The following is a 26,416-nucleotide window of genomic DNA, read 5'->3' as shown; positions in this document are numbered from 1 at the left end:
AATAAGTCAACGCTGCCAATTAGTATACATAATTTGAATGCTTTTATTAAAGCAAAAAAAGCTATCCAAATTTTGTATTGCAGCAAGTTACTTTTATAAACTATATAATAGGGTTAGTTGAAGAAAAAACGATTCGATTCGTGTACCTCTGGCGTCATCTAGTGAATATTTTGCCATATTGCATTTCAAGTTCACACGATTAAGTGACCGTGTATTATGATCCAAGTTGAGGCAATAGAAGGGGGACTCTAATGTTCAGAGAGAAGGCAACTTACCAGGTCTTAATTTCCACCACGTTGCAGACAAGCATGTCAAACGCCAGCTGGTTGTTTTAAGATAAACTTTATTAGGCAAAATAGATCACAATAAGGCAACAGGAAAAAGTACAGGACACACCATGCATCATAGCTTACTTACCTAAAGTGTGAAATGGACCATATAGTGTTATAGCATTGAACCAACAATACATATATATAACACTTTCCCTAGTTTTATTTTCCTGTGAGTTTTGATGTCATTGTAGAATCATGACGGGGTCAATATAATAATTTATAAAAAAGGAGAAATTTGCATCTTCCGTTACAAAATGTTACTCTAAAATGGGGTTTGAAATTGGGTGTGTAAATATAGCAGTACTGCATCTATCAAGGAATCACATCCCATGGCTTCATCTCAGGTGTCCTGTCCAGTGTCATAACGTCTATTTACAGTCATTCATTAATCAAGCTAAAAAAACCAGAAAAAGTTCAAACAAAAACAAAGGATTTAAAAAGGCATTCAAATGAGTGGTTCTCCCATTCATTATCCGTTAGCTCGCTTTCCTGTTTAAAAAATAGCGCACATCTGGCCCAGTAGGCAATTTTAAAACACATTTGAACGTTCAGGAAAAGGGCCCTTGCTAAAACACTACTACACGTAAAGCGAGTTTGGGCATCGGCACTCTGCTTCTTAAGCCAGGCTGTGTGTGTGTGTGTGTGTGTGTGTGTGTGTGTGTGTGTGTGTGTGTGTGTGTGTGTGTGTGTGTGTGTGTGTGTGTGTGTGTGGTGAAGCCTGTGCTGGAACGGAACCTGAGGAGTATTAAGTGGTCAGGCAGTGGTTTGGTGCCTTCTGTAGACTTTGTCCTGGTAACCGTGGAATCATCCCTCCCTTCCTCCCCCGGTCCCTCCCCGATCCCTCGGTCAGCCAATCAGTGTCCAGAGACCTCGTCTTCACCAGAGGTCGCACTTGTGCCGTGGGTTCATGGGCGCGTCCGCCTTGCAGCCGAAGTGCTTGGAGAACTCGGGCAGGTTGGACACAGTCCCGATCACCCTGAAGCGGGAGGGGCTGTGGGGGTCTGTGATCACACCCTCGTGGGAGCTCTCTGGGGTCCGCACCATACACCACACCTGGGGGGCAGGGAAGGAACCAACTCATTAAAAAAAAAAAATCTCTCTCTCAAGTTCCTTTTGACCCGTTTTCACAGACGCTATCAAAAGCACATGCAGTGAGTTCAGACGCATGTCTTTGAGGAGCAGGTGAGTCATCGTCTGCTGTTCCATCACTAGTCCATCTCACATAGCCAACCATATCGTCTGGCATTTTGGATCTTAAACGCTAAACTGCCATTCCTGTGGCCACATAACGATGTCCGTGTTGGTCGCACACATTAATACTAATAGCAATGCAATGAGTTTATCCCTTTCCTCTGTTTGTATTTGCTTGTTATGCAAATCACTTCAATGACCAAAATAAATGAATAAGGAAGGTGTGGAGAGGGCAGTGTGATGAAGGAGGCGTTAGAAGGAGAACCACGAGGTGGAGCAGTCAGCTGGGGTAGTGAGCCCAGGAGGGGCGATACAGACCTGGGCGAATCCCACAAAGAACAGCTGGTGGTTGGTCATCCCCAGAGCGGGCAGAGTGGCCTCCTCTCCGTTCTTACTGATCCAGTTCAGATAGGCCTGTGGGGCAACAAGGGGGTCAGATAGGCCTGTGGGGCAACAAGGGGGTCAGATAGGCCTGTCGGGCAACAAGGGGGTCAGATAGGCCTGTGGGGCAACAAGGGGGTCAGATAGGCCTGTGGGGCAACAAGGGGGTCAGATAGGCCTGTGGGGCAACAAGAGGGTCAGATAGGCCTGTGGGGCAACAAGGGGGTCAGATAGGCCTGTGGGGCAACAAGGGGGTCAGATAGGCCTGTGGGGCAACAAGGGGGTCAGATAGGCCTGTGGGGCAACAAGGGGGTCAGATAGGCCTGTGGGGCAACAAGGGGGTCAGATAGGCCTGTGAGGGCAACAAGGGGGTCAGATAGGCCTGTGAGGGCAACAAGGGGGTCAGATAGGCCTGTGGGGTCAGGCACAGCGTGAAGCTCCCTGCTGCGCCACAGGAAGGCGGCGCCCCCCTGTGTTTACAGAGAAGGTAAACAAACAAGCTTGTGCCAAACAGTTTTTCCTGTAGTTTTTTCATTAGCTGTGTTCGAAATCGTTCCCTATTCACTCACTCACTATTCCCCATATAGTGTTCATAATATAGTGCACTATATAGGGAACGAACAAACGAGAATTCGGACACTACGCTGAACATTTCTAAACGTCATTTGCGTCAGTAAATGCGCCGGGTATTTGTGTGACGCAGACGGATGCGGCCACATCATGTAAACAAACCGGGCACCCACGAGGAAAGCTGGAGGTTGTATTGATGTTGAATGTTACATTTTCTTGATCAAGTTTTTTTTTAAATTTATTTTGAATGTTCTATGTTAAATCCCAAATAAATTGTTGACATTTCTAAACGTAAGCCGGAGACTCCATCATTAAATGTATTTGTTTTCGCGGTTATTCAGCTTCTTCTTCTCCTCCGGAAAAACACGACTGCATTGCACTGTGGTATACGGGAGTAACATGTAGGGAACATCGTATGTACACTCGAAATTTGGGTATTTTAAGTCCACTATATAGTGCATGAAATTAACCACTGAGAATTCGAACACCACTACAAAATGGCGAGCACCCTATAGTGCACTATATCCGTGATAGGGAACGATTTCGAACACAGCTATTGTCAGGTTGCCCTGTTGATCCAATGTCTTCAGGCATGTACAGTGTGGCGTGGTAGCGTGTGTTCTGGTCGTCATGGGGTACACTATGTGGCGTGGTAGCGTGTGTTCTGGTCGTCATGGGGTACACTATGTGGCGTGGTAGCGTGTGTTCTGTTCGTCATGGGGTACAGTGTGGCGTGGTAGCGTGTGTTCTGGTCGTCATGGGGTACACTATGTGGCGTGGTAGCGTGTGTTCTGGTCGTCATGGGGTACACTATGTGGCGTGGTAGCGTGTGTTCTGGTCGTCATGGGGTACAGTGTGGCGTGGTAGCGTGTGTTCTGGTCGTCATGGGGTACACTATGTGGCGTGGTAGCGTGTGTTCTGGTCGTCATGGGGTACACTATGTGGCGTGGTAGCGTGTGTTCTGGTCGTCATGGGGTACACTATGTGGCCTGGTAGCGTGTGTTCTGGTCGTCATGGGGTACACTATGTGGCGTGGTAGCGTGTGTTCTGGTCGTCATGGGGTACACTATGTGGCGTGGTAGCGTGTGTTCTGGTCGTCATGGGGTACAGTGTGGCGTGGTAGCGTGTGTTCTGGTCGTCATGGGGTACACTATGTGGCGTGGTAGCGTGTGTTCTGGTCGTCATGGGGTACAGTGCGGCGTGGTAGCGTGTGTTCTGGTCGTCATGGGGTACAGTGTGGCGTGGTAGCGTGTGTTCTGGTCGTCATGGGGTACACTATGTGGCGTGGTAGCGTGTGTTCTGGTCGTCATGGGGTACAGTGTGGCGTGGTAGCGTGTGTTCTGGTCGTCATGGGGTACACTATGTGGCCTGGTAGCGTGTGTTCTGGTCGTCATGGGGTACACTATGTGGCGTGGTAGCGTGTGTTCTGGTCGTCATGGGGTACACTATGTGGCGTGGTAGCGTGTGTTCTGGTCGTCATGGGGTACACTATGTGGCGTGGTAGCGTGTGTTCTGGTCGTCATGGGGTACACTATGTGGCGTGGTAGCGTGTGTTCTGGTCGTCATGGGGTACAGTGTGGCGTGGTAGCGTGTGTTCTGGTCGTCATGGGGTACAGTGCGGCGTGGTAGCGTGTGTTCTGGTCGTCATGGGGTACACTATGTGGCGTGGTAGCGTGTGTTCTGGTCGTCATGGGGTACAGTGTGGCGTGGTAGCGTGTGTTCTGGTCGTCATGGGGTACACTATGTGGCGTGGTAGCGTGTGTTCTGGTCGTCATGGGGTACACTATGTGGCGTGGTAGCGTGTGTTCTGGTCGTCATGGGGTACACTATGTGGCGTGGTAGCGTGTGTTCTGGTCGTCATGGGGTACAGTGTGGCGTGGTAGCGTGTGTTCTGGTCGTCATGGGGTACACTATGTGGCGTGGTAGCGTGTGTTCTGGTCGTCATGGGGTACAGTGTGGCGTGGTAGCCTGTGTTCTGGTCGTCATGGGGTACAGTGTGGCGTGGTAGCGTGTGTTCTCGTCGTCATGGGGTACAGTGTGGCGTGGTAGCGTGTGTTCTGGTCGTCATGGGGATACCTTGTAGGCGGCCTTCAGCCCGCCGTTGTCAGCGATGTTCTCCCCCAGCGTGTGTTTCCCGTTCAGAGGCTCCTGGTTGATGCTGTAGTTACTGTACTGCTCCACCTGGGGGAGACAGAGGGACTTTTTGTGGCCCTAATCTTGTTTTCTACAGAAAATATTTTTATTTGAAAATTCAAGTGATAATTCATTTGAAAAAAACATTGCATTCCGTAACCCCATATTATTCTACAGCATGACAATTAATTGATGATTCCGCCGCGTTCACAACCATTATTTTGAAATTGGCGCCATAACTGTTACTAAGTTGTTGGTTAACTTGACCAACTTTCAAACCACTTTGTTTGAGGGTTTTATATACAATATTTTGTTGTCCATATTCATAGAAACAAGTGCAAGCATTACAATCACTAGATTTACCCATTCCCTGTGTAAAACACGATAGCTAGGATAATGAATACTCAAAGAAAGCTGACTCAAGCTGTAACTTTGAGGCTTGGGTATCTTGTGATGAGCCTCGTAACCTCAGACGATGAGGACGAGTCTTGTAAGCCATAAACCATAAACAAAGACGCTCCTCTGCTTGGTATACGTACCATGCACTGGGTCTGCTTCTTAAAGGCCTCCACAGAGGAGTTCTTCCACCACAGCCGGAGATTCCCTTCCTTGTCATATTCTCGGCCTTCCATGAAACACACAGAACATTATTGTCGGTTAGTTTCCCATCCTGGAAACACTTATTTTAGACACGGAGAAGAGTTCATCACCTTGGTCGTCGAAGGCGTGGGTGAGCTCGTGTCCCATCACCACGCCGATGCCCCCGAAATTAAGAGCTCTTGAAAAAAATTCAAAAAAAAAAAAAGGATTTAATTACTATAGTGTTAGTAAGTAAACTTATATTCCCCTTTTTTACTTTACTTTTGTAAGTAGACATTTACTTTTCCAAGCTGTGCAAACTTTGTTATAAAATTAAGGATTAAAGGTGACAACTAGAAACAGACAAAGCCAGATCCACTGATAAGTAAGGGAGTCGTACTTGGGCCAGGCACGGCTGTAGAACGGGGCCTGGAGGATCCCAGCGGGCAGAACCATCTCGTTCTTGGTGGGGTTGTAGTAGGCGTTGACCGTCTGGGGGGTCATGCTCCACCTGGGAACAACACAACAGGGGTCATGCTCCACCTGGGAACAACACAACAGGGGTCATGCTCCACCTGGGAACAACACAACAGGGGTCATGCTCCACCTGGGAACAACACAACACAACACTGCCGTCTCCGGCCGGGTCTGACCAGGCAGAACATTGGGTGTTTCACGACGGTCACGTGTCAAGTTAGACGACGATGCCGTTTCTACTCTAAACGCGTCACACTACATGTTGGACTGCGACACATTCCGTCTTCATGACCTACAGAGCCACGTTCACCTGGTATCAGGAGGAAGGGTCAAGATACACTAGGTCGCTATCAGTGTATAGGTCATAGCAGTGGTCGGACAAAAAATGCTAAATGCATCGCCCACGACCCCGGGAGGTTCTCAGAGACGGCGTCAGATGGAGCTGAAAGAGGGCCGCGTCCGTGTGTTCCATCCCGGTCAGAGTTCTGTGGTCTGCTGTGTGGTCTGATCCCAGTCACAGTTCTGTGGTCTGCTGTGTGGTCTGATCCCAGTCAGAGTTCTGTGCTCCGCAGTGTGGTCTGATCCCGGTAAGAGTTCTGTGCTCCGCTGTGTGTTCTGATCCCAGTCAAAGTTCTGTTGTCTGCTGTGTGGTCTGATCCCCTGCCTGCTGTACAACTGACCACAGATCGTTTACAGGAGGCTGCCTGGAACTCTCCCATCCCGCCTCCCACGGCCCAATAAGAGAAGGGGCCACTCCAGCCGGTCGCCAGGGGAACGGGACGGAACACCACAGAGAGACAGGGGAGGAGGGACAGAGACTCACTGGTTCACCACAGAGAGGGGGAGGAGGGACAGAGACTCACTGGTTCACCACAGAGAGGGGGAGGAGGGAGGGAGACTCACTGGTTCACCACAGAGAGGGGGAGGAGGGAGGGAGACTCACTGGTTCACCACAGAGAGGGGGAGGAGGGAGGGAGACTCACTGGTTCACCACAGAGAGGGGGAGGAGGGAGGGAGACTCACTGGTTCACCACAGAGATGGGGAGGAGGGAGGGAGACTCACTGGTTCACCACAGAGAGGGGGAGGAGGGAGGGAGACTCACTGGTTCACCACAGAGAGGGGGAGGAGGGAGGGAGACTCACTGGTTCACCACAGAGAGGGGGAGGAGGGAGGGAGACTCACTGGTTCACCACAGAGATGGGGAGGAGGGAGGGAGACTCACTGGTTCACCACAGAGAGGGGGAGGTGGGAGGGAGACTCACTGGTTCACCACAGAGAGGGGGAGGAGGGAGGGAGACTCACTGGTTCACCACAGAGAGGGGGAGGAGGGAGGGAGACTCACTGGTTCACCACAGAGAGGGGGAGGAGGGAGGGAGACTCACTGGTTCACCACAGAGATGGGGAGGAGGGAGGGAGACTCACTGGTTCCTGTTGGGTTCTTTCCTCAGCTGGTCCGCTGTCACGCGGGCGGAGAAGTTGTAGTACTGCATGACGTTCTGGAAGTAGAGGTCGGACACCACCTCGAACTGACAGGAGGACAGGAAGCAGGTCAGGTCCACATCCTGTATGCTGCTCGTATTCATCGTGGTACAAAGACGTGCAATACCTACATCATTGAACACTTTGTCGAGGTTTGTGGCGTTCATGATGAACTGTGGATAGCCCACCATGTTGTATATGGCGTCGGCCTAGGAGGGGTAAAAGGGCATGTGCAGTGAGACATCGCTCCAACAGGGGGGGTGTTGTTAAAGGTACCATAAAAAGCAATCAATGAAAGATAGAAACATTCTTACAAAAACAGCAAATCTTACTCCACCTTTTCTTTGGCAGCTCTCTTTGTCTCCGCGTCCATCCAGCCCACATACTGCAGGCCCTCCTCAAACGCAGCTTTAATCTCCAACACCATGTCCTCGGCCTGAGGAGAAAGAGGAGTCTCAACAAGATGTCCGCCAGGTAACCAGAAACCCACATACACAGACACACAGACAGAGTGAGAGAGAGACAGACAGGGGGAGAGACAGAGGGAGAGACAAAGAGACACACAGACATAGAGAGAGAGAGACAAACGGGGAGAGAGACACACAGAAAGAGAGAGACAGAGGGGGAGAGATAGAGGGAGAGACAGGAAGATACAGAAACAGAGACACACAGACAGAGAGAGAAAGACAGGGGAGAGACAGAGAGAGACAGAGTCAGAGAGCGGCCTGCTCTAGAAACAAGAGACTCACAATAGCTTTGTTGTCCTCAGCGAAGGCGGATTTAACAAACATGGCGCCGAGAGCGAAGCCCAGAGCCGAGTCCGTGTCGCTCATGCACACCTTCCAGCGCTCCGTGCAACTCTGGGACAACGACACACACAGTAAGTTCTGCAGAATACATGGCGCAGCATTTAAAGACTGCCAGTGATCTATAATAAAACTATAGTTATATTGTGTTTGACACCATTTTCATACAGAAACGCATGACATCTTGCAAAAACTGCTCGGAACAGTAGGAGTAAAACTTTTACATTAATATCATTAGGTTTTGTAAAAGCAAAGACATCATCGCAAGATAATGTCACAAATGTCCGATACAACTTCATCATTTGTCTATACACATACACACACAGGAATAGTGCCAACATCTAGAATATCAAAATACTTGAGACGCAACAACCCTCTCTGCCATCATGTCTATTTAAGGACTTCAAACTCCTGGTCAGAGGAGCCTTTGGAAGCGGGAACCGGCCGTAGCAGCATGCAGACTTGATACGTGGACTCTGTGTGGGTGCAGCGGTGGACAGCGAGGACAGCTGAAGGGTTGGAGAGGGTTGGAGAGGGCTTGATTTTCCCATTAACGCCCCCCAACGTAATGGTTATTGCATGCCTTTGAACACCTTGTAAACTCTCTTTTCTCAGAGGCCGTGTAACAAGACGCCACACAGCATTTTATCTAGACTTTCCTGGCCGATATCGCTGGTTCCTAAAACTCATTGTTGCCAAATAATTGGAGGGAGTGCACCCGTTCATCTCCATCAGCGGTGGGTGCTGTTGTACCCCAACATTTGCCCTTGAAAAGCGCAAAAGACTGGAAACAGCTTGATGCGTCTCCGCAGAGATAAGGAGAGGAGACAGAGACTGGGCACACACACACACACACACACACACACACACACACACACACACACACACACACACACACACACACACACGCCCTTGGTTTGTTGATCCAGCCGGGCAGCGGCGGGAAGCGAGACTGACGGAACAGGATCCCAGATAACACGGTTCAGTCAGACTCCACAGGCAGCACATCATCGGATACAATCACACACACGCACACACAGACCAAGGCGATTAATTATTACACAGAATGAAATATAGGCCTTGGAATTATAAAACACACACAATCTTAGTAATCCTTAAGAATAAACATTTAAATTTCCAAGGATTTAATTAGCATGCTTAGCACTTTAGGAACCAAGCGACAAGGGATTTGATTTTCTTTTTTTTATTGCTAGCATTTTCATTCAAAGAAATTGCTCGGCTGTTTATTCAGATCCAGAACTCCCCTGCCAAGTGGATTGGCTTCCATCTGATTGGCCAGGAGCCAGTCGCCCAGCGCCAGGGCCAGCTACACAGACTGGCCCGTCTGGTGCCATCTGGCAGGGCCCAGTATCGCTGGGCCAGACCAGGAACTAGTTAAGTACAGTCCACTCTGCCAATACTACTAGGAATTCTCCAGATGAGAATTCACCAGTTTGCTACCACAAACACCCAGCTAACCGCTCCTCAAAGTTCACATATTAGAATCAAGCAGAACAAAAGAAGAGTCATTACTATCAAGAGAGATATCTTCTGAATCCACGCGCCTGAACACCTCTGGCTCCCTGACCTTTCCCCCCCGTTTGCATCCTGTTTTCTGCGTTCCACAGCAGCTTGTGTTCTGTGTTATGGTTCATCGGCAGTCGGTACATGATGTTAACCTCTCACCTTTTTAGTTCCGTACATGACCTCCAGGAAGCGCTGCTCTGCGTCCTGAAAGCGCCGGTCCAGAACGGACACCATCTTCCTGACAACCTTCATGATCATGTAGTTATTCAGCAGGCTGCAAAGAGACACACTGTCAGGCTGTTCCATTCAGCAGGCTGCAAAGACACACACTCTCAGGCTGTTCCATTCAGCAGGCTGCAAAGACACACACTCTCAGGCTGTTCCATTCAGCAGGCTGCGCACATAAAGACACACACTCTCAGGCTGTTCCATTAAGCAGGCTGCGCACATAAAGACACACACTCTCAGGCTGTTCCATTAAGCAGGCTGCGCACATAAAGACACACACTCTCAGGCTGTTCCGCTTGCAATGCGTGGAAGAGCAGACGTTTATTAGCTCCCAACGCCTAAACCAAGAGCATTTGTGTGTGCTGAGCATCAATATGCACATTGTACACACGAGTGGGGCCCTGAGAAAGCAACAGACCTTTTGTTGGTCTTTTCGATGAGGACGGACACTTCCTGCAGGAACTCTTTGGCGTAAACCACCACGGGCTCTGAGGCATTGAGCTCCACCGGGGCGAAGACGTCCTTCAGGTAGGGCATCCAGTCGATGGCCGGGGCCAGGCCCTGAGACACAACCGCACATCACACACTTCAGAGGTAACCAGGCCCTGAGACACAACCGCACATCACACACTTCAGAGGTAACCAGGCCCTGAGACACAACCGCACATCACACACTTCAGAGGTAACCAGGCCCTGAGACACAACCGCACATCACACACTTCAGAGGTAACCAGGCCCTGAGACACAACCGCACAACACACACTTCAGAGGTAACCAGGCCCTGAGACACAACCGCACATCACACACTTCAGAGGTAACCAGGCCCTGAGACACAACCGCACAACACACACTTCAGAGGTAACCAGGCCCTGAGACACAACCGCACATCACACACTTCAGAGGCCGTTCTGCATGGACTGTGCTGTGGGGGTGAGATCCAGTTGTATATCCTTGCACATTCTTAACTTTTACCATCATTTAAAATGGTTGAAGCTTATAATTACTTTATGTATTTTAAATGTTCCTTCTTTGATTTAACTAGAGGATATCTAAATGACTACGAGCCCCTGGAGTAAAGTGGGTAATCCTGGTAATCCACATCTCCTTTAATGGGCGGGGCCTAATCCACATCTCTTCTAATGGGCGGGGCCTAATCCACATCTCTTCTAATGGGCGGGGCCTAATCCACATCTCTTCTAATGGGCGGGGCCTAATCCACATCTCCTTCTCTAATGGGTGGGGCCTAATCCACATCTCCTTCTCTAATGGGCGGGGCCTAATCCACATCTCCTTCTCTAATGGGCGGGGCTTAATCCACATCTCTTCTAATGGGCGGGGCCTAATCCACATCTCTTCTAATGGGCGGGGCCTAATCCACATCTCCTTCTCTAATGGGCGGGGCCTAGTCCACATCTCCTTCTCTAATGGGCGGGGCCTAATCCACATCTCTTCTAAAGGGCGGGGCCTAATCCACATCTCTTCTAAAGGGCGGGGCCTAATCCACATCTCCTTCTCTAGTGGGCGGGGCCTAGTCCACATCTCCTCTAGTGGGCGGGGCCTAATCCACATCTCCTCTAGTGGGCGGGGCCTCACGCTGAGATGGCCGGCCTCCATCTTGTGGTAGATGAGCTCCTCGTCGCGGCGCTCGTCCTGCGGCACCGTGATGTTGGCCAGGGCGGTCTCCAGCTCCAGGATCTCCAGCATTATGCTGAGGGACCCCTCCTCTGTCCCTCCCAGCAGCACACCCAGCTCCACCAGGAAGTCCAGGTACGCCGTCAGATACTGCAGGCCGTTTACAAAAAGGTTTTAATCAAATGAGAAACACTATTCCCAGCCAGAGGCCGATAAGCATCCCCGTAAGCTTTGTATTCGGGGGGCGGGGCCTCGGTGTCTGGCACAGCCTAATTGGATAACTCCTTTTTCATTAGACCAGTTTGCCGTTCCGCGTTCTCGGCTGGAGCCCAGACCAGGATATTAAACACATTAGCTCAGACAAACAGTGCACCTTACCTTTTGGTTTTCAGACTTCTTCAGGTAGTAATCTCTCGAAGGGAGCCCCAGGCTGGACTGGTCAATCTGGAACCGCGACAGAAGATCTTCTAAGACAGTTCTTTAAAACCCTCACAAGTATTATATTAGTTTTCAGCATGGCTTGGAAAGAATGTAATTCCTCCTTGTAAATCGTACATCCTGCATTGGTTACGCTTTCATTTTGTACCAACAGGACAAAATACTGTACAACCAAATATGTTGCCATAGTCTCACAGTATTAAATAAAGATTTGACATACAGCATAAACAATTTATACTTTTAAATGATATTGACATGTTATTAAAAAACAGGGCCCGATGAAGACGCCATTGATGAGCGAATGCTTCCCAGATGACCTCTGACCTGGATCACGTTACTGTTGGAGCTCTTGGCGTCGGTGCTGACGAAGACCGTGAAGAAGGGTGAGGTGCGGTAGTTGGCCGACACCCAACGTAGGACCTCCTGGAAGTTGTCCTTGTCCCATTGGCCGGTCAGGGCCCACCCCCCCGCCTGGAACACACAGCCAGACATTAGACAGGGCCCACCCCCCCCTAAAGCAGTGAGGTCCATGGGTTATGTGGGGTCCATGTGGTTATGTGGGGTCCACGTGGTTATGTGGGGTCCATGTGGTTATGTGGGGTCCATGGGGTTATGTGGGGTCCATGTGGTTATGTGGGGTCCACGTGGTTATGTGAGGTCCACGTGGTTATGTGAGGTCCATGTGGTTATGTGGGGTCCATGTGGTTATGTGGGGTCCATGTAGTTATGTGGGGTCCATGTGGTTATGTGGGGTCCATGTGGTTATGTGGGGTCCATGTGGTTATGTGGGGTCCATGTGGTTATGGGGGGTCCATGTGGTTATGTGGGGTCCATGTGGTTATGTGGGGTCCATGTAGTTATGTGGGGTCCATGTGGTTATGGGGGGTCCAGACCTGGTTATGGGGGGTCCATGGGGTTATGGGAGGTCCATGTGGTTATGGGGGGTCCATGTGGTTATGTGGGGTCCATGTGGTTATGTGGGGTCCATGTAGTTATGTGGGGTCCATGGGGTTATGGGGGGTCCAGACCTGGTTGATGAGTTCCTGCAGCGGCTGGGCCCCCAGGGCCTCGATCTTGGTCTCGTTCATGCAGGCGTGGTAGTAGCGCTGTGCCTTCTCCTCGGCCTGGCTCAGCTCCTTCACCGTGGTGTTCTCTGGAGGAGAACCAGCAGAGAGGAGCATGTCAGGAGGTGGAGAACAACCACCCCTAATGTAGTCTTGTTTAAAACGCACAATAGATCAACGCTTACGAACCGGGGCGGGGGGGGGGCACACTGGTGGTTCTTAATGCATTTTATAACAACTAAATACAGACGGTTTCTGAGTCCTTTTCTAAACAAAGCGTGGCGCTTCAAAGCCAGAAGCAAACTAGTGCTAATCACAGAGCCTGCTAATGCATCCATGGGGTTATTTATATCAAGGGCAGATGATGACAGGGTGAGGGAGACAGGAAGGACTATCGGACCCTCACACCGGGGCCAGGGGAGCGACAGTGTGAGAGGAGAGGGCATCACCTAGGAGCTGCTTCATCAGCAGCAGGTTGTTCTCCCAGAGCTCGCTGAAGGGGCTCCGGCGGGACTTTCCCTCAGGGAGGGGGTTGTTCCGGATCCAGCCCCCGCAGGCGAAGCTGTAGAAGTCGTGGCAGGGGTCCACGGAGCGGTCCAGGGAGGCCAACACGGCCCCCGCCACCCTGACGCACGGCTCCGTGAGACAGAGGCCTGGGTGGGCTGTGGGGGGAGGGGTTACATTTCTGGTGAATAATTCATATTTTGAAGGAAATCTAAAACAAAATACTGAAACCAATCAATGTCCAGCTGTCTTTACATCCAAACCATGAACGCATATCTCCAACGTTTGGCTTAGCGCATGGCATTAGAACTGGATTGGTTTACCAGGAAAGCAGCAGGAAATCTGATCAAATTAAATAAGTTTAAATTCTTATTGTTTTTCATCTGTGTTTATGTAAATACCCGGGGAATAGCAGACAGAGTAATCGAGAGTTAGGTCCACCAATGGCTGTATCTAAACTAATGTAACGAGGTAAATTCCTCACTCCTGTACTAATCACAAATCGAAGTAACCAGATCCCCTCGTTGCTCTCTGTAAATATAAAATCTGATTAAGTAACTCAGAAGTTAGGCCATCAGCCAGCCTCTCGGGGCCGTGCTTGTGTGTAAGCCATCATAACATGTGTTGCATACTTCCTGTTATTACAAATGTCTGGGGTTGTGCTGCTGAAGGGTTTTAGATATCGTTAATGTAGTTAAGTTGCCAGGGAGGGGACATTTAGGTTCATTATCGAAGCATTCTGACAAGCAACAGTGAAACATTAGGAACAAAAGGGAGAAGAGTCAGACATACAGTGGTATAAACTATGAGCCAACCGTGAGGCCGACTCAGATGGTGTCCTTGAGACACTTTGTTTAGTTATTACACAGCTTACGGCAGGTTGTGTTGACAGTCAACCAACAACAAGAGAAGACCTGAAGCTATTCTGGCTGCCTGGTCACCGCTGTCATTCATCGCCGTGGCCAGGACCACATTGATGCTCTGTGTCGATCAGCACTTGTAGTCTACTGGGAGACTAATGGATCCACAGCCCAACACTCTGACCTCTACCAGCCCCCACCCCGCTGTTAATCGATAAACACCCCCTGCAGGGGAGCTGTCCAGCTCGCTGCTTTATAATACAAGAGATCCCTGCTTCATTCCCGTTGGAAACAATGTGCATAAAATTCTCAGTAGGTCTAGCATGGACTGAAATGGAAAACCTTTCTGCCAGAATCCCTCAGGAACAAACAAGAAGAAATGTAAGGATTGACATGAGGATATTTGTGGAATTTGAATCTGGAAAACATTTGTCTTAGCAGAGGGTGGGCTGCAAGAGAGGGCTGTCTCTCTCTGCTTTCCAAGAACGAGATCTGAAGGAACTAATCTGCAGGGTTACATATATGAATCTACAATATATGTAGATTCATATATGAATATACATTATATGTAAACACAAACCAATGCCCAGCTTTAGAGCTCTCCCAGGTCATAGGGGGCGTGTCCACCAAGCGGTGATGTGTATTCATTGTGAGTCCTTATAAGGAGTCCAGAGAGAGAGATGAGCAGCTGAGGAATGCCCACACTCACTCCTCTACGCTAAGGGTTCAATGGCAGGAAGTGGCAATCTGTTTCCTTTAGCGGGAACCAGGAAACCAATACTGATAAAAACACTGCGAGCTATTGGACTCTGATGTACAACAGAGCTGCTCCAGTTTCAATAACAACTTTGCTGTTGCTCTGTTTGGTCTTGAATATAGTTTCCCAATAATACCAGCTCTCCTCCTCAGGCCTAAAAGGTTCATTAAGGATAATTTTATGGATAGAAGTAGGTTACTGGTTGGGCTCTTGCTCTTTCTTTCCTTCAACCTTTTATCAAAGTGAAAACAATCAGGAAATGACATTACTTGAAGATTGGACGTTTCCCCAGGGTTCACGAGTTTATTTCCCAGACTGGACATTCTAACAATTAAATGTAGTTTTAGACCAAAATGATTACGATAGTTTTGTTCAGAGTAGAACGGTGGTCATTATTTAAATAACAAAAAGAATAAGTGAAAAAAATTATAATGATCTGAAACTAAAATAGAACGGGATATGTCAAAAAAAATAAAATAGAAACGACGAGAAACGCTTCAAGATAAAACAAACGAAACAAACTGAAACAAAAACTGAAATAACCCTGCTATAGAGAAGACTTGATAGCATGGAGGGCCAGAGCTCTAGCGGTGGGAAATCAGACCCTGATCCTGAGCAGTGTACTGGGGGCCCAAGCAGGGGGACCCCCCCTGGGTTAGGGTTAGGGACCCCCTGGGTTAGGGTTAGGGACCCCCTGGGTTAGGGTTAGGGACCCCCTGGGTTAGGGTTAGGGACCCCCTGGGTTAGGGTTAGTGACCCCCTGGGTTAGGGTTAGTTACTCACCCTGCTGGTAGTAGGGTTAGTATGTATGGGTTAGTTACTCACCCTGCTGGTAGTAGGGTTAGTATGTATGGGTTAGTTACTCACCCTGCTGGTAGTAGACGCTGGTGGTGATGAGGGAGATGAAGAGCGCTAGGGACAGGACACACACCAGCATCACCAGCTTCTGCTCCCTGACAGGGCGGCCCGCCCAGCACGCCCCCCCGGGCAGTGTCCGCAGACCCACCTACACACACACACGCACACACACACACACACACACACACACACACACACACACACACACACACACACACACACACACACACACGCACACACACGATTTGGTTTCAAAAAACAATGGCCGTGGCCTCAGACCGCCTTCCAGCGTTCTGCGTGTTGGCGCCTTGTAAAGGTCGGCATTCTTCCATTTCATCTCTCCATCAGTTCCGCTCGGCAGATAGTAATAAACCCCCATTGTCTTTGGCAGGCCCAGCATTATCTGCACGCTGGCAGGATTAATGGGTCTAGCTGCTTGTTGCATCCACCCCCTCCCCTGCGGTGTAAACTCAGGGGAAAGGTGATGTAAACAGGTGGTTAACTGGAGAGGAGAACAGCGCTAAGCCTCTGAGCGATGAGCTAGGAGATGCTTAGCCGTACCTGCCAGCCCAACGGCCTACAGCCCAGATTCCTTTTAATGATTATTTTGCCCCACGGGTTAACTCCCCAAAGAGCTTTCCTTAGATCCTAGAAAACAAGGTCAAAACGCAGTTGCCTAAGACTTCAAACTCAATAGCTTTACGCATTTCAAACTAAGATGTTACTCTGTTTGGTTCTTTCTACGTCTACAGAGTTCAGCGGTGTATCACCCTTTCCTTTCCCTCCGGTGGCCTAAACCCATTCAGTCCAACATGCGTAAGGCGCTGATCTGCTGCCCTGCCCTGCAGGTGTCCGGTGGAGGCGGCCTCATCCCTGAGGCTCAGAAGGTTGGTTTTGGTTTGGACTCAAACTAAATGGAAGTCCAAGAAAATGGCCAGCTGCCAAGTGCTTTGTGGTCCCCAATGTGGTATTCTATACAAACTCTTTAACGGTCTTAACCATTTCCATAAAACAACCACGGAATAGCAACAAACCAACAACAGAAACAATTCTGTGAAGTTGTTCTAGTGGAGGGTCTCCATTTTGGATCAGAACCAATAAAAGGTTATTTAGAATTAAGGCTGTTTTCTTGAGCATGAAAACTGACAAAAGAATGACTACATTTTGAAAGACCTGCCTTAAAGGAACACAACTTCCTGACTATAACCTTAAGATCTCATAATCCAAAGTCATGACAATGTGTGTAAACAAAGATTTGGAAATCGTAGTTTGTATCTGGCATGAGATCAAGAATGACAACAGTGTGGTAGTCATAGTGCGGTGTTAAATAGTAAACAGCTCTGGCTGCACGTGAGCATCAGGAAGTAATGCAGATCTTCAGTACACTGGAACGACCCCCTCTGTGGGATGACGCACTACAGCCTATACCGATACGATACGATAAACATAGTGAGATCCTGTGTTGCAACCTAATGTGGCACTCAGCTTGCTTTGTAAAATAGACAATGAAACTAATGAGATGAACACAAATACTTACTGTAAAGAATACATACACTACTTAGCATTGTGTAGCGTCTTTTCCTAGCTATCTTTGTCGTATATGGGGAATTGGTTAACCTAGTGATTGTTGGTGCTTTGCACTTGGTTCTCTGAATATCTTTACTGTACCGACAGAGATATATTTTCGTTTCTCTTTCTTCTGACAAATGTACTTATGGTTAGTCGCTTTGGATAAAAGCATCTGCTAAATGCCCTAAATGTAAAATGTAATGTTAATGCAAAGCAGATGTACTGTGAACCAAACTGATGTTCTGTAAACTGTAAAGCAAGCAATGCATAATAACAACAGTTTGCCAGCCCTTGTACTAATAGGTGGGCTGTCGGTTTTAGCTCAAAGTCGAACACTACGATATTTTAAATGTTTTTGGGCTGGGGGTTCTAGGAAGGAGTGGGAGGCATTATCCCCATGGTGACGACCAAAGGCAAATTTATGATGTGCATATTGTTGTAGGAGCGTTATAATGAGCTGTAGGATGTAATATGCAATGTGTGGTAAGCTGTGAACATAACATACACATGACAAAAATAATAATATTAAGGCAAACTTTTCTGTTTAAAGGATCTTAGATCCGATTGCGTTGAAGGTAAAAGAAGTGATGGGTAACCAGATTTTTACGTGAAATGATCATCGTTTGAATAGAAAAATTGATATAAGTGCTTTCCATGAAAACATTTACAGGTTTGCTGACACTATAAAGCTATTACTGCTAGCAAGCTTACTACTGGCCTGTTTTGCTTGAATCAATGATGTTATCAGTTTGAAAAGGCTCTATGTTTATGGTTAGTAACTTGCAATTTAATTGTATATTTTCAGAGAAACAAATATCCAGATTTTTTAAAAAGCTTTGTTTCCAGTGGGAAGCTGAAGAGGGATAAACTATGGTAATCCAATACAGGACAAATATTGATTAGAATGAAATCCCACTCAATTGTCCGTCAGGGCCAGTCTAGGAACAGCGGCGGTAGGCCGCTAAGAGGGAGGCTATTAAATGTGGTGCCTTCTTAAATGTGTTGTATGTGGGTTCCGAAAATGTTATTCCTTGCATTCAGAGCAACAACTTTACTTTAATCACGGACCCTGGCATGTCGGTAAGCAGCAGCCTGGCCTTTTGGCAGGCCAACACTGGGTCCAGAGGTCAGGGCAGAGTGGGACAGTTACAAACTGGTTTGTAGAGACCGACGAAAACATAGGAATTCACACCAGTTTTTTCTACATTAATGCACTATTTTGGTAACAGTGACAAAAGTGAAGAGAGAACTATGATCATAGAATACCATACAAAGACACTTGTGAACCCAAAATAAGATTTTGGGTTCACTGGCATTTAAGTATTAGTTCCTGTTCTTTCGCAGTAAAGGCAGGGTAGGAAATTAAGAGGAACCAGTCAACTCAATTTCAAAAGTACCCAACTGAAAAATTCCCACCCTTCCTTAAAAGGCAGAGTGCACCAGGTAACGGGTCGGAAGGTACATGGACAGGTAGGGGGTAGGAAGGTAGATGGACAGGTAGGAAGGTACATGGACAGGTAGGGGGTAGGAAGGTACATGGACAGGTAGGAAGGTACATGGACAGGTAGGAAGGTACATGGACAGGTAGGGGGTAGGAAGGTAGATGGACAGGTAGGAAGGTAGATGGACAGGTAGGAAGGTAGATGGACAGGTAGGGGGTAGGAAGGTACATGGACAGGTAGGGGGTAGGAAGGTACATGGACAGGTAGGGGGTAGGAAGGTAGATGGACAGGTAGGAAGGTACATGGACAGGTAGGGGGTAGGAAGGTACATGGACAGGTAGGAAGGTAGATGGACAGGTAGGGGGTAGGAAGGTAGATGGACAGGTAGGAAGGTAGATGGACAGGTAGGGGGTAGGACGGTACATGGACAGGTAGGGGGTAGGAAGGTACATGGACAGGTAGAGGGTAGGAAGGTACATGGACAGGTAATCCACTCATTTGATTTGGGCCGAACACAATGATTAGACATGATGATTCGACAGCCACGTATAAAGAAGAAAATGGTCAGCACACTTGTTGATGCGGTTCAGAATTAAGACGAATACTAAAATACAGTTCTAAAATGAATGGCCCGCCCTACCTAACTAAATGTTTCGCTTTCTCCAGGGAACATTATTTTTCCCTGGAGGCCCGAAGTGGGAATGAGTTCCAGGTTAAATACTTTCTGTTGTCTCGCTGAGCCTACTCTCTATCTTACAGGCTGTGAGCAGGCAGGCAGCCCGCATTAGGGGCAAACAAACAGGCTTGGCAAGGTGGATGCCTGGAGACATGCGGAAGGAGACAGGGAGTAACAAGACAAGGAAGGTGAAGACCTGTATTAGCAACGTTTCTCAACGTTTGTTTTGACCAGCGGTCCATTGGACTAGTTAGACAGACGAAGACAAACGGCGATGTTCGCTATTCACTGAACATGCTATACAGGGAAGGCAAACACATTGGAATCATTCGAAGATACAGCTTATTGTGTGTGTGTGTGTGTGTGTGTGTGTGTGTGTGTGTGTGTGTGTGTGTGTGTGTGTGTGTGTGTGTGTGTGTGTGTGTGTGTGTGTGTGTGTGTGTGTGTGTGTGTGTGTGTGTACCTGCATGGGGGATGAGGGGTACATGTCGTCCCCGCTGGCGTCCACCAGTTCCTCGTCGTCCAGCGTCGCCCTCTTGTAGGCCGACATCTGAGAAGTCACATGCAGAAAGGACTCCCTCAGTGATTCCATTCCTCTGCTCTAACACACCTCTCTCTGTGTCTCTCCACGCCTCCCTCGCTCCCCCTCGTCGCTGTGGGCAGGAGCAGGCTGTTGCCGCCGGCTCAGGCGTTTAAGAAAACCCCCCCCCAAAAACAATAAGGGCTTTCCCCTTTACGGATCCATCAGTGGGGGTCTGTGGCTGGGGCCGTCTCAGGTAACACACACACACACACACACACACACACACACACACACACACACACACACACACACACACACACACACACACACACACACACACACACACACACACACACACACACACACACACACTCTCTGGTAGACCTCCCCCTCCACCGATCCACGGCTCGCCCCCCTATCCGTCCCCAACAACAAGAACACCCCCCCTTCCTCCCCCTACCCCATTCCCCGGAGCGTGGCCAGAACAGAGGGAACCCCACTCCAGGCGCCGCTGAAGAACCGTTCCTCAAAGTCTCTCTCTCCTTTGGGTCTCTCCCCTCTACCAGCCCTGGTGTTGTCGTATCTCCACAGCCCACCCCCCCCCAGTCTGACTCTAGCGTTCCTGCGGCTCTGAGCCTCCAGACACGCGGGGAATAGCGGTGCTCTGGCAGGACAACAGGAAGCGTCTGGATCGGTGGACGGGCGCTGAGTGACTGTGGGAGTTTGCGTTGCATTGTGTGTGTGTCCACATTCCAAGGGTGGTTCCAGCTCGCCTTTTGGGAGGAGGGAGCCTCACTGGTTGGAAAGCCGACTCCCCCCCTCCTTATCGGAGGGGCCTACAGCCGTAGTGGGAGGGGCCTGCCACCGGGGCTCCGCCCACACACATGCTTCCAGCTCAGGGGTTGCCCGTAGCGACCGACACCTGATAGGTGTGTGACGGTTGGGTTGTGCGGTGTGCAGTGGAACTCTGCTCACGCACAAACACACAAACGCAAACTACAAAACACACAAACGCAACCTGCAAAACACACAAATGCTGGGCGCAGGGAAGACAGTGGCCGCAGGAAGAACGATGGAGAATAATGATAATATGGAACGTGTTTGAAATAAAAGTTGGAAATGTGTAGAATAGTCGTCGGTTGGCATCATGATACAAATTATTTTTACATTTTTTGGGGTACATCATTGACTATATTTGTCACATAAAAACACAATCGAAGTCAATCAAATAAAAATGTATTGTGTGTATAATGTGTTAAGCAGTATAATTCTAGAAAGCATTTCTTCAAGTACAGGAAAAGGACATTCATTCTGCCTGTATCCAAACATAGTTCACCTGACACCAGTCCTACAGATTTATACCTGGCCCATGGCGGTTTCACAATGAAGCCAAGACAATCGGGAAACCTTTCACAATTTCCTTATAAAACAAGATATAAGGCTGGGAAAACCACGGGCTTTGGTCAAAGCCCATCGTATTCTACCAATTTGTTTATCCAAGTTTGTGACAGCCTACATAGACGAAGGTTAAACAGACCAAGGGTTGGCGCTTTACAGCCTCCACCTTACTCAGCTCACCTTATCAACAGGTGAGTCACTGCCAGTCACCAAAAAGCTGCACGTACGATTCTAGGACATCAGAAGTCTGTATGGCTGAAGGCTCTTGTGAGTCACATTTCTGAGCTGGATAACGGCATTCCACCTCGTCTCCTAAACCCAATAAGATGGAATACTTTACTGTTAACCTCTTCTCTCACACACACACACACACACACACACACACACACACACACACACACACACACACACACACACACACACACACACACACACACACACACACACACACACACACACACACACACACACACACACACACGATTTGACAGTTGTATGCAGATAAACATGTGTTGTTCCCCGTTTATGATTGTTCTGCAGATATGTACATTTAGATGTGGAATTCCCCGGATGAGTGACTGGTTTAGAAGTGCGATTCCCCGGATGTGTGACTGGTTCCTGGGAAACTTCCTGAAGAGCAAAGGACTGGCAGGCTATTCAGTCAGGCAGCTATGATCTCCAGCTCACCGATGTGTCTTCTGTCATGTTGGTTGAGACCTTATCAATTGTAAGTTGAGGAAACGGAGGCCCCAGGTTACGAGGTAACCTTGGGCCAGGGTCAGAGTTTGCACTAAAACACAGACTTTTTTTGTTACTTTCCCAACTGTGTATTCTGGAGTCCTCCTTTAGTTACATTTGTTTCTTTGATTTGAACAGCATCCAAAGGCCGTTTTTCCTTTGTAGTTCGCCTCCTCTATACGTGTGTGTGGTCAGTTATCCAAGTTCCTTGTTAATAAATTACTTTGCTGGGACGTAACAACAGCAGTGAACGGATTTGGGACATGTTTTCAGGACCCCTTCCATAAGGGGTGACCAATAGCTGAAAGCATTCATTCTAATTATCCCTACTGGCTAGAGGAAGCCACCCCCTCACTCTCTCCCTCCATTGGAAAGAGGCACAGGAAGGAAGACGGAGAAACACGACTGAACCACAACCAGATACCAGCATGCACACTTTGCCTCATAAAGACACGGTGGTGATGAGCCGTCAACACCGTCGTGTTCGGGACGTTGTAACCCGATGCTCGTCCTCTGGTTACGCAACCTCATCGCCCACAGCACAGGGGCACGTCATGCGTTGGTCTGGGTTGAGCCCCATGGGGAAAACAGTGTCGCCCGTTGGCACAGGCTTGCACACACACCCAACCACCCACACCCCCACACACAGGCTGTAAAGTCCCTAGCTGGTAGCATTGCTGTAGCATAGCATTTCTGATGCCTATCATCAATGCTATGTTGCATAATAGGCTCAGGCTCTGTATTGTCGTGTTTCACAGGCGAGCTGGCAGCTGTCACCATAAAGCACAGGCAGTTCCCTTAATGGGCCTCTATTACCACCGAGTGTTGTTAGGCTCACACATGGGCGTGCCCCCTACAGTAGATGTACGATAGGGAGATGAACCTCCTGGCCAGCCCAGTGGGCCATACCTACTGGGTAGGCTTGTCTATCCATCATACATTTGGGGGGACTCTCCCACTCGTTAGGATTTTCTCTGGTAGAAAAGGGGGCCTGGAAGGATGGAGACATGCAGATAGAAGGAGCTCCTGCAAAACACCCGGGACAACATCATCACCAAGAAGCTCTGTCCAATAGAGACAGAGAGCCAAGACAGTGTACAGTCCAGAGCCAGGCCAGCCGTGCTGATTGGTCGTTGTGTATCATGGGTGTAAACAGACGTGGTCTAGAAATGTAAATCTGTACAAATAATTCTCCCCGTCGCATAAACAGCTTCAAGTGCACTTTTGGGGAATTCTGTGATTCACTGGGAACAGGAAAAACCTTTATGTGCTTAGCACAACAACTTATCACACAGATTGTGTGCTTACAGTGTGTTACACAACATTTCCTGGCAGTCCAGAATGTAGGAACCAGCGACCGTTTACCGGAGACAGAGATGCTCTCTGTCCCACAGGCCGTGGACTCCAGAGCAATCTGTCAAATTAATTACGCAATCAATCGCAGACAAACACCACTGACAGAAAAGGCAGCAGCCAGTTAGGTTAGGGTTAGGGTTGGGCCACAGAACACGAACCGACGCCAGCCATATGTGTGCGTGTGTGAGGTGCTTTGTGACGCAAAGTTGTTTATTAATACCCCAACCCTGTCCCTAACATCTGATTTGTCATGTCGAAACATAACAAATCAATCCTGTGTCTTGCAGCCAGCAAAAACTAACAGGGCCCCAAGTGTGCGGCTAGAAACCACAAATGTGCGTCAGTGAATCGTCACTGATCAGGGGAAACCAGAGACATCCGCTGAATGTTTCTCGTTCTTGTCTTTAAGTCCAGGATTGAGTTGTACAAGAGATCTTACTAACCTTAACCTTTGAGGAAGTAGCAGTCACATTGTGTTCTTTGCAAAGACTGCACAACAGTTACTTGGAATAATTGACCTCCGTCTCTTGTACACAGACACACAACCCTTGCTTGGAATCTGCTTATTACAGGCGATGACACCACAAGGCGTCTGCAAGGACTCTTGCTATTAAACTGTGTTCTGGTGCTGTCATCGATTCCTACCCTTCTCTTTTCCCCCTACAAAGAACCTTCTACTTTTCCCAGATCCCGACCAACTGGCCGGGGAGAACCACAACCAGCCACAGAATGCTTCCCTCCAGGTTTAACCCTATCGCAAAACGCTGTTACGCATTCCAGGAATACCTTCATGACTAATGTAAACACAGCCACGCTCCACTGGGGGATTAGAACCCAGGGCCAATCACCAGACTCCGCCCCCAGCTCTGTTTCAACTGACTCAGCAGAACTGCACACACACACACACACACACACACACACACACACACACACACACACACACACACACACACACACACACACACACACACACACACACACACACACACACACACACACACGTCCTTGATAATCAATACGATATGCTAAAAATCACAATTCCCTGTCTTGTTCCTCCGAGCTTGGGGATCATGCTCAATATTCATTAAACCGACCTTAGCGAGAACCAAGGTCACGGGAGGAAGGACCTACGGAACCCGTTGGGCGAACACCGCTGCCTGCAACACAAGCTGCTGGTTAACCAGCCATGGATCCACCAGCGTGTGAACGCTCCAAATCCTTTTATAGCGGACTCATAAACCACAGCCATGCACACCAGGAATACGTCCCTGACCCAGATCACAACAAAGAGCAGACTAAGGGGAAGGCAGACCGGGCAGGGTGATCTCGCTGGAGACCAGCAGGCGGAGATAGAACCGTCAGGCCCACCTCCTGACCTCCTGACCTCTGACGTCAAGACAGCGTTGGAAAATGTCTTCCCCCACCAACCCCCCCTCAACTCTACGGTCATTTCCTTCTACGAAAACACCCTGATAGTAGAGAAGCCAGAGGCTGTTTCCCAGGCAGAGCTCCGTACCCGAGCTGAAGCAACAGACTGACCAGGGCGGCGGCATGGGGCTACAGGGCCGCAGCTTCCCTACAGTACTCCTCCGGGTCTGTGTCTGGTCGCCTTACCATCTCGTCCTAGAGCTAGTTAGTGGCCAGATTGGTGAACACTGGTTGTACAGATGCAGGTTGTTACATAGCAAGCAGGAATGGGTTGGTCAGCGAACACGGGGCCGGGAGGGGCTAGGGATCAAGTAAAGGATGCCTCCAGGTAGACTGCAGGTGTTAATCTATGGTTTGAGCCTAGCCAATGAGGACAGTACTGAAGGCTATAAGTCCACTCCACATAAAACGGACTGCCCTCATCAGGACGCAAGTGCAAAACTGTCTTTAGAGTGTCCATGTAATGTCAAACCAAGGACTCTAGACAACAACACTAGGCCTATATCAATCCTACTGTCTGTATTTCAGGCTATTTAAGTTCCAAAACATCTCTGCTTATTTTACTTTTTTTTTTAATTTGATTACACCCTCAACAAATATCAGACTTTATGTTGTTTTGGCAGCTGCTGTGAATCTTAATCATTAACCACCTGCACTCCCTGTTGTAAACGTAATCCATGGGGAACCCAGAACTGCATGTGTGCTAGCTGGAGACCTTTCTGAACATGCTATAAATTGAACTGAATTGAATGTGGAAGCCTCTTCACACCGATATGGACGGGATCCGGCTGCTCGCCTCCCCCCGGGTCGCATCTCGGGACCACGCGACGGTAATAAATAAACGACTGGGTGGACTGGGTTTATCCAGCTCCAGGCGACACAGTTCAACTGACATGGGTTAACAAAAACGAAATAAATCGCTATTTACTCCGTTCATACAAATTTAAAAATACTATCTGTTTATGACATAAGGTTACAATTATTCTGGTAGGAGAATAACTTACCAAGGATAACGAAAATACAACGATTTCGATCCAAAACGCTGTTTTTCTCTTGTGTTCAACCCCCAGAGGGCTGTGAGCCTGTGTGTCCTAACGATGACTGTGAAGGTTCGTTACCCTGTCCGCGTCTGACGGCGGCTTTAAAACGACCTGTCTGATCTAATGAGAGCAATGTCTCCGCGAACGCTGGAAACAACGGGTTAAAACCATCACATCCCTGCCCCCGATAATGCCATGGCTGGAGATCATATGAACGACTCTGATCCGGTGAAGCATAGCAGCAGCGGTCGACTCCTCTACGCTTCGGCTCTGGAGTAGGAAGCTATAGCAGAAACCAAGGGACTGTTGTCATGTGAGGATATCACCATCCATAGAAAGGCCATTTACTTACTATAAGGTCCCCGGTGCTGTTGCCGTACGCTTCCTGCTGTGGCACCAGCCTCGACCTATGCGAGGATCCCTCCCGGC

At 48.9% G+C, this 26,416-nt stretch overlaps 1 protein-coding gene across 4 annotated transcripts; it reads right to left on the bottom strand.

The window, feature by feature from the left end:
• Positions 1-326: 326 nt before the first annotated feature.
• Positions 327-26,416, bottom strand: ece1 (endothelin converting enzyme 1). 4 transcript variants are annotated; one of them, XM_079747752.1, is made up of 20 exons: positions 26,340-26,416; positions 19,968-20,054; positions 15,827-15,965; positions 13,288-13,500; positions 12,803-12,927; positions 12,099-12,245; positions 11,715-11,780; positions 11,298-11,486; positions 10,123-10,265; positions 9,636-9,750; positions 7,893-8,003; positions 7,481-7,579; positions 7,275-7,352; positions 7,087-7,190; positions 5,587-5,697; positions 5,318-5,385; positions 5,147-5,232; positions 4,551-4,655; positions 1,842-1,937; positions 327-1,385 (listed from the first exon to the last, which is right to left on the bottom strand). In XM_079747752.1, the coding sequence occupies exons 2-20, from the start codon at positions 20,052-20,054 to the stop codon at positions 1,209-1,211; spliced, it is 2,259 nt and encodes a 752-aa protein (XP_079603878.1). In that variant the 5' UTR covers positions 26,340-26,416; the 3' UTR covers positions 327-1,208. The 4 variants fall into 4 exon arrangements, with proteins under 4 accessions (XP_079603878.1, XP_079603880.1, XP_079603879.1 ...); XM_079747754.1 differs by lacking the exon at positions 26,340-26,416 and adding an exon at positions 25,952-26,167; XM_079747753.1 differs by lacking the exon at positions 26,340-26,416 and adding an exon at positions 20,488-20,642.

The sequence above is a fragment of the Pollachius pollachius genome (assembly GCF_949987615.1).
Source record: "Pollachius pollachius genome assembly, chromosome: 12".
Lineage (NCBI taxonomy): Eukaryota > Metazoa > Chordata > Actinopteri > Gadiformes > Gadidae > Pollachius > Pollachius pollachius.
Note: the sequence above shows the minus strand (reverse complement) of the source record. Positions and strands in the feature narration are given on the sequence as shown.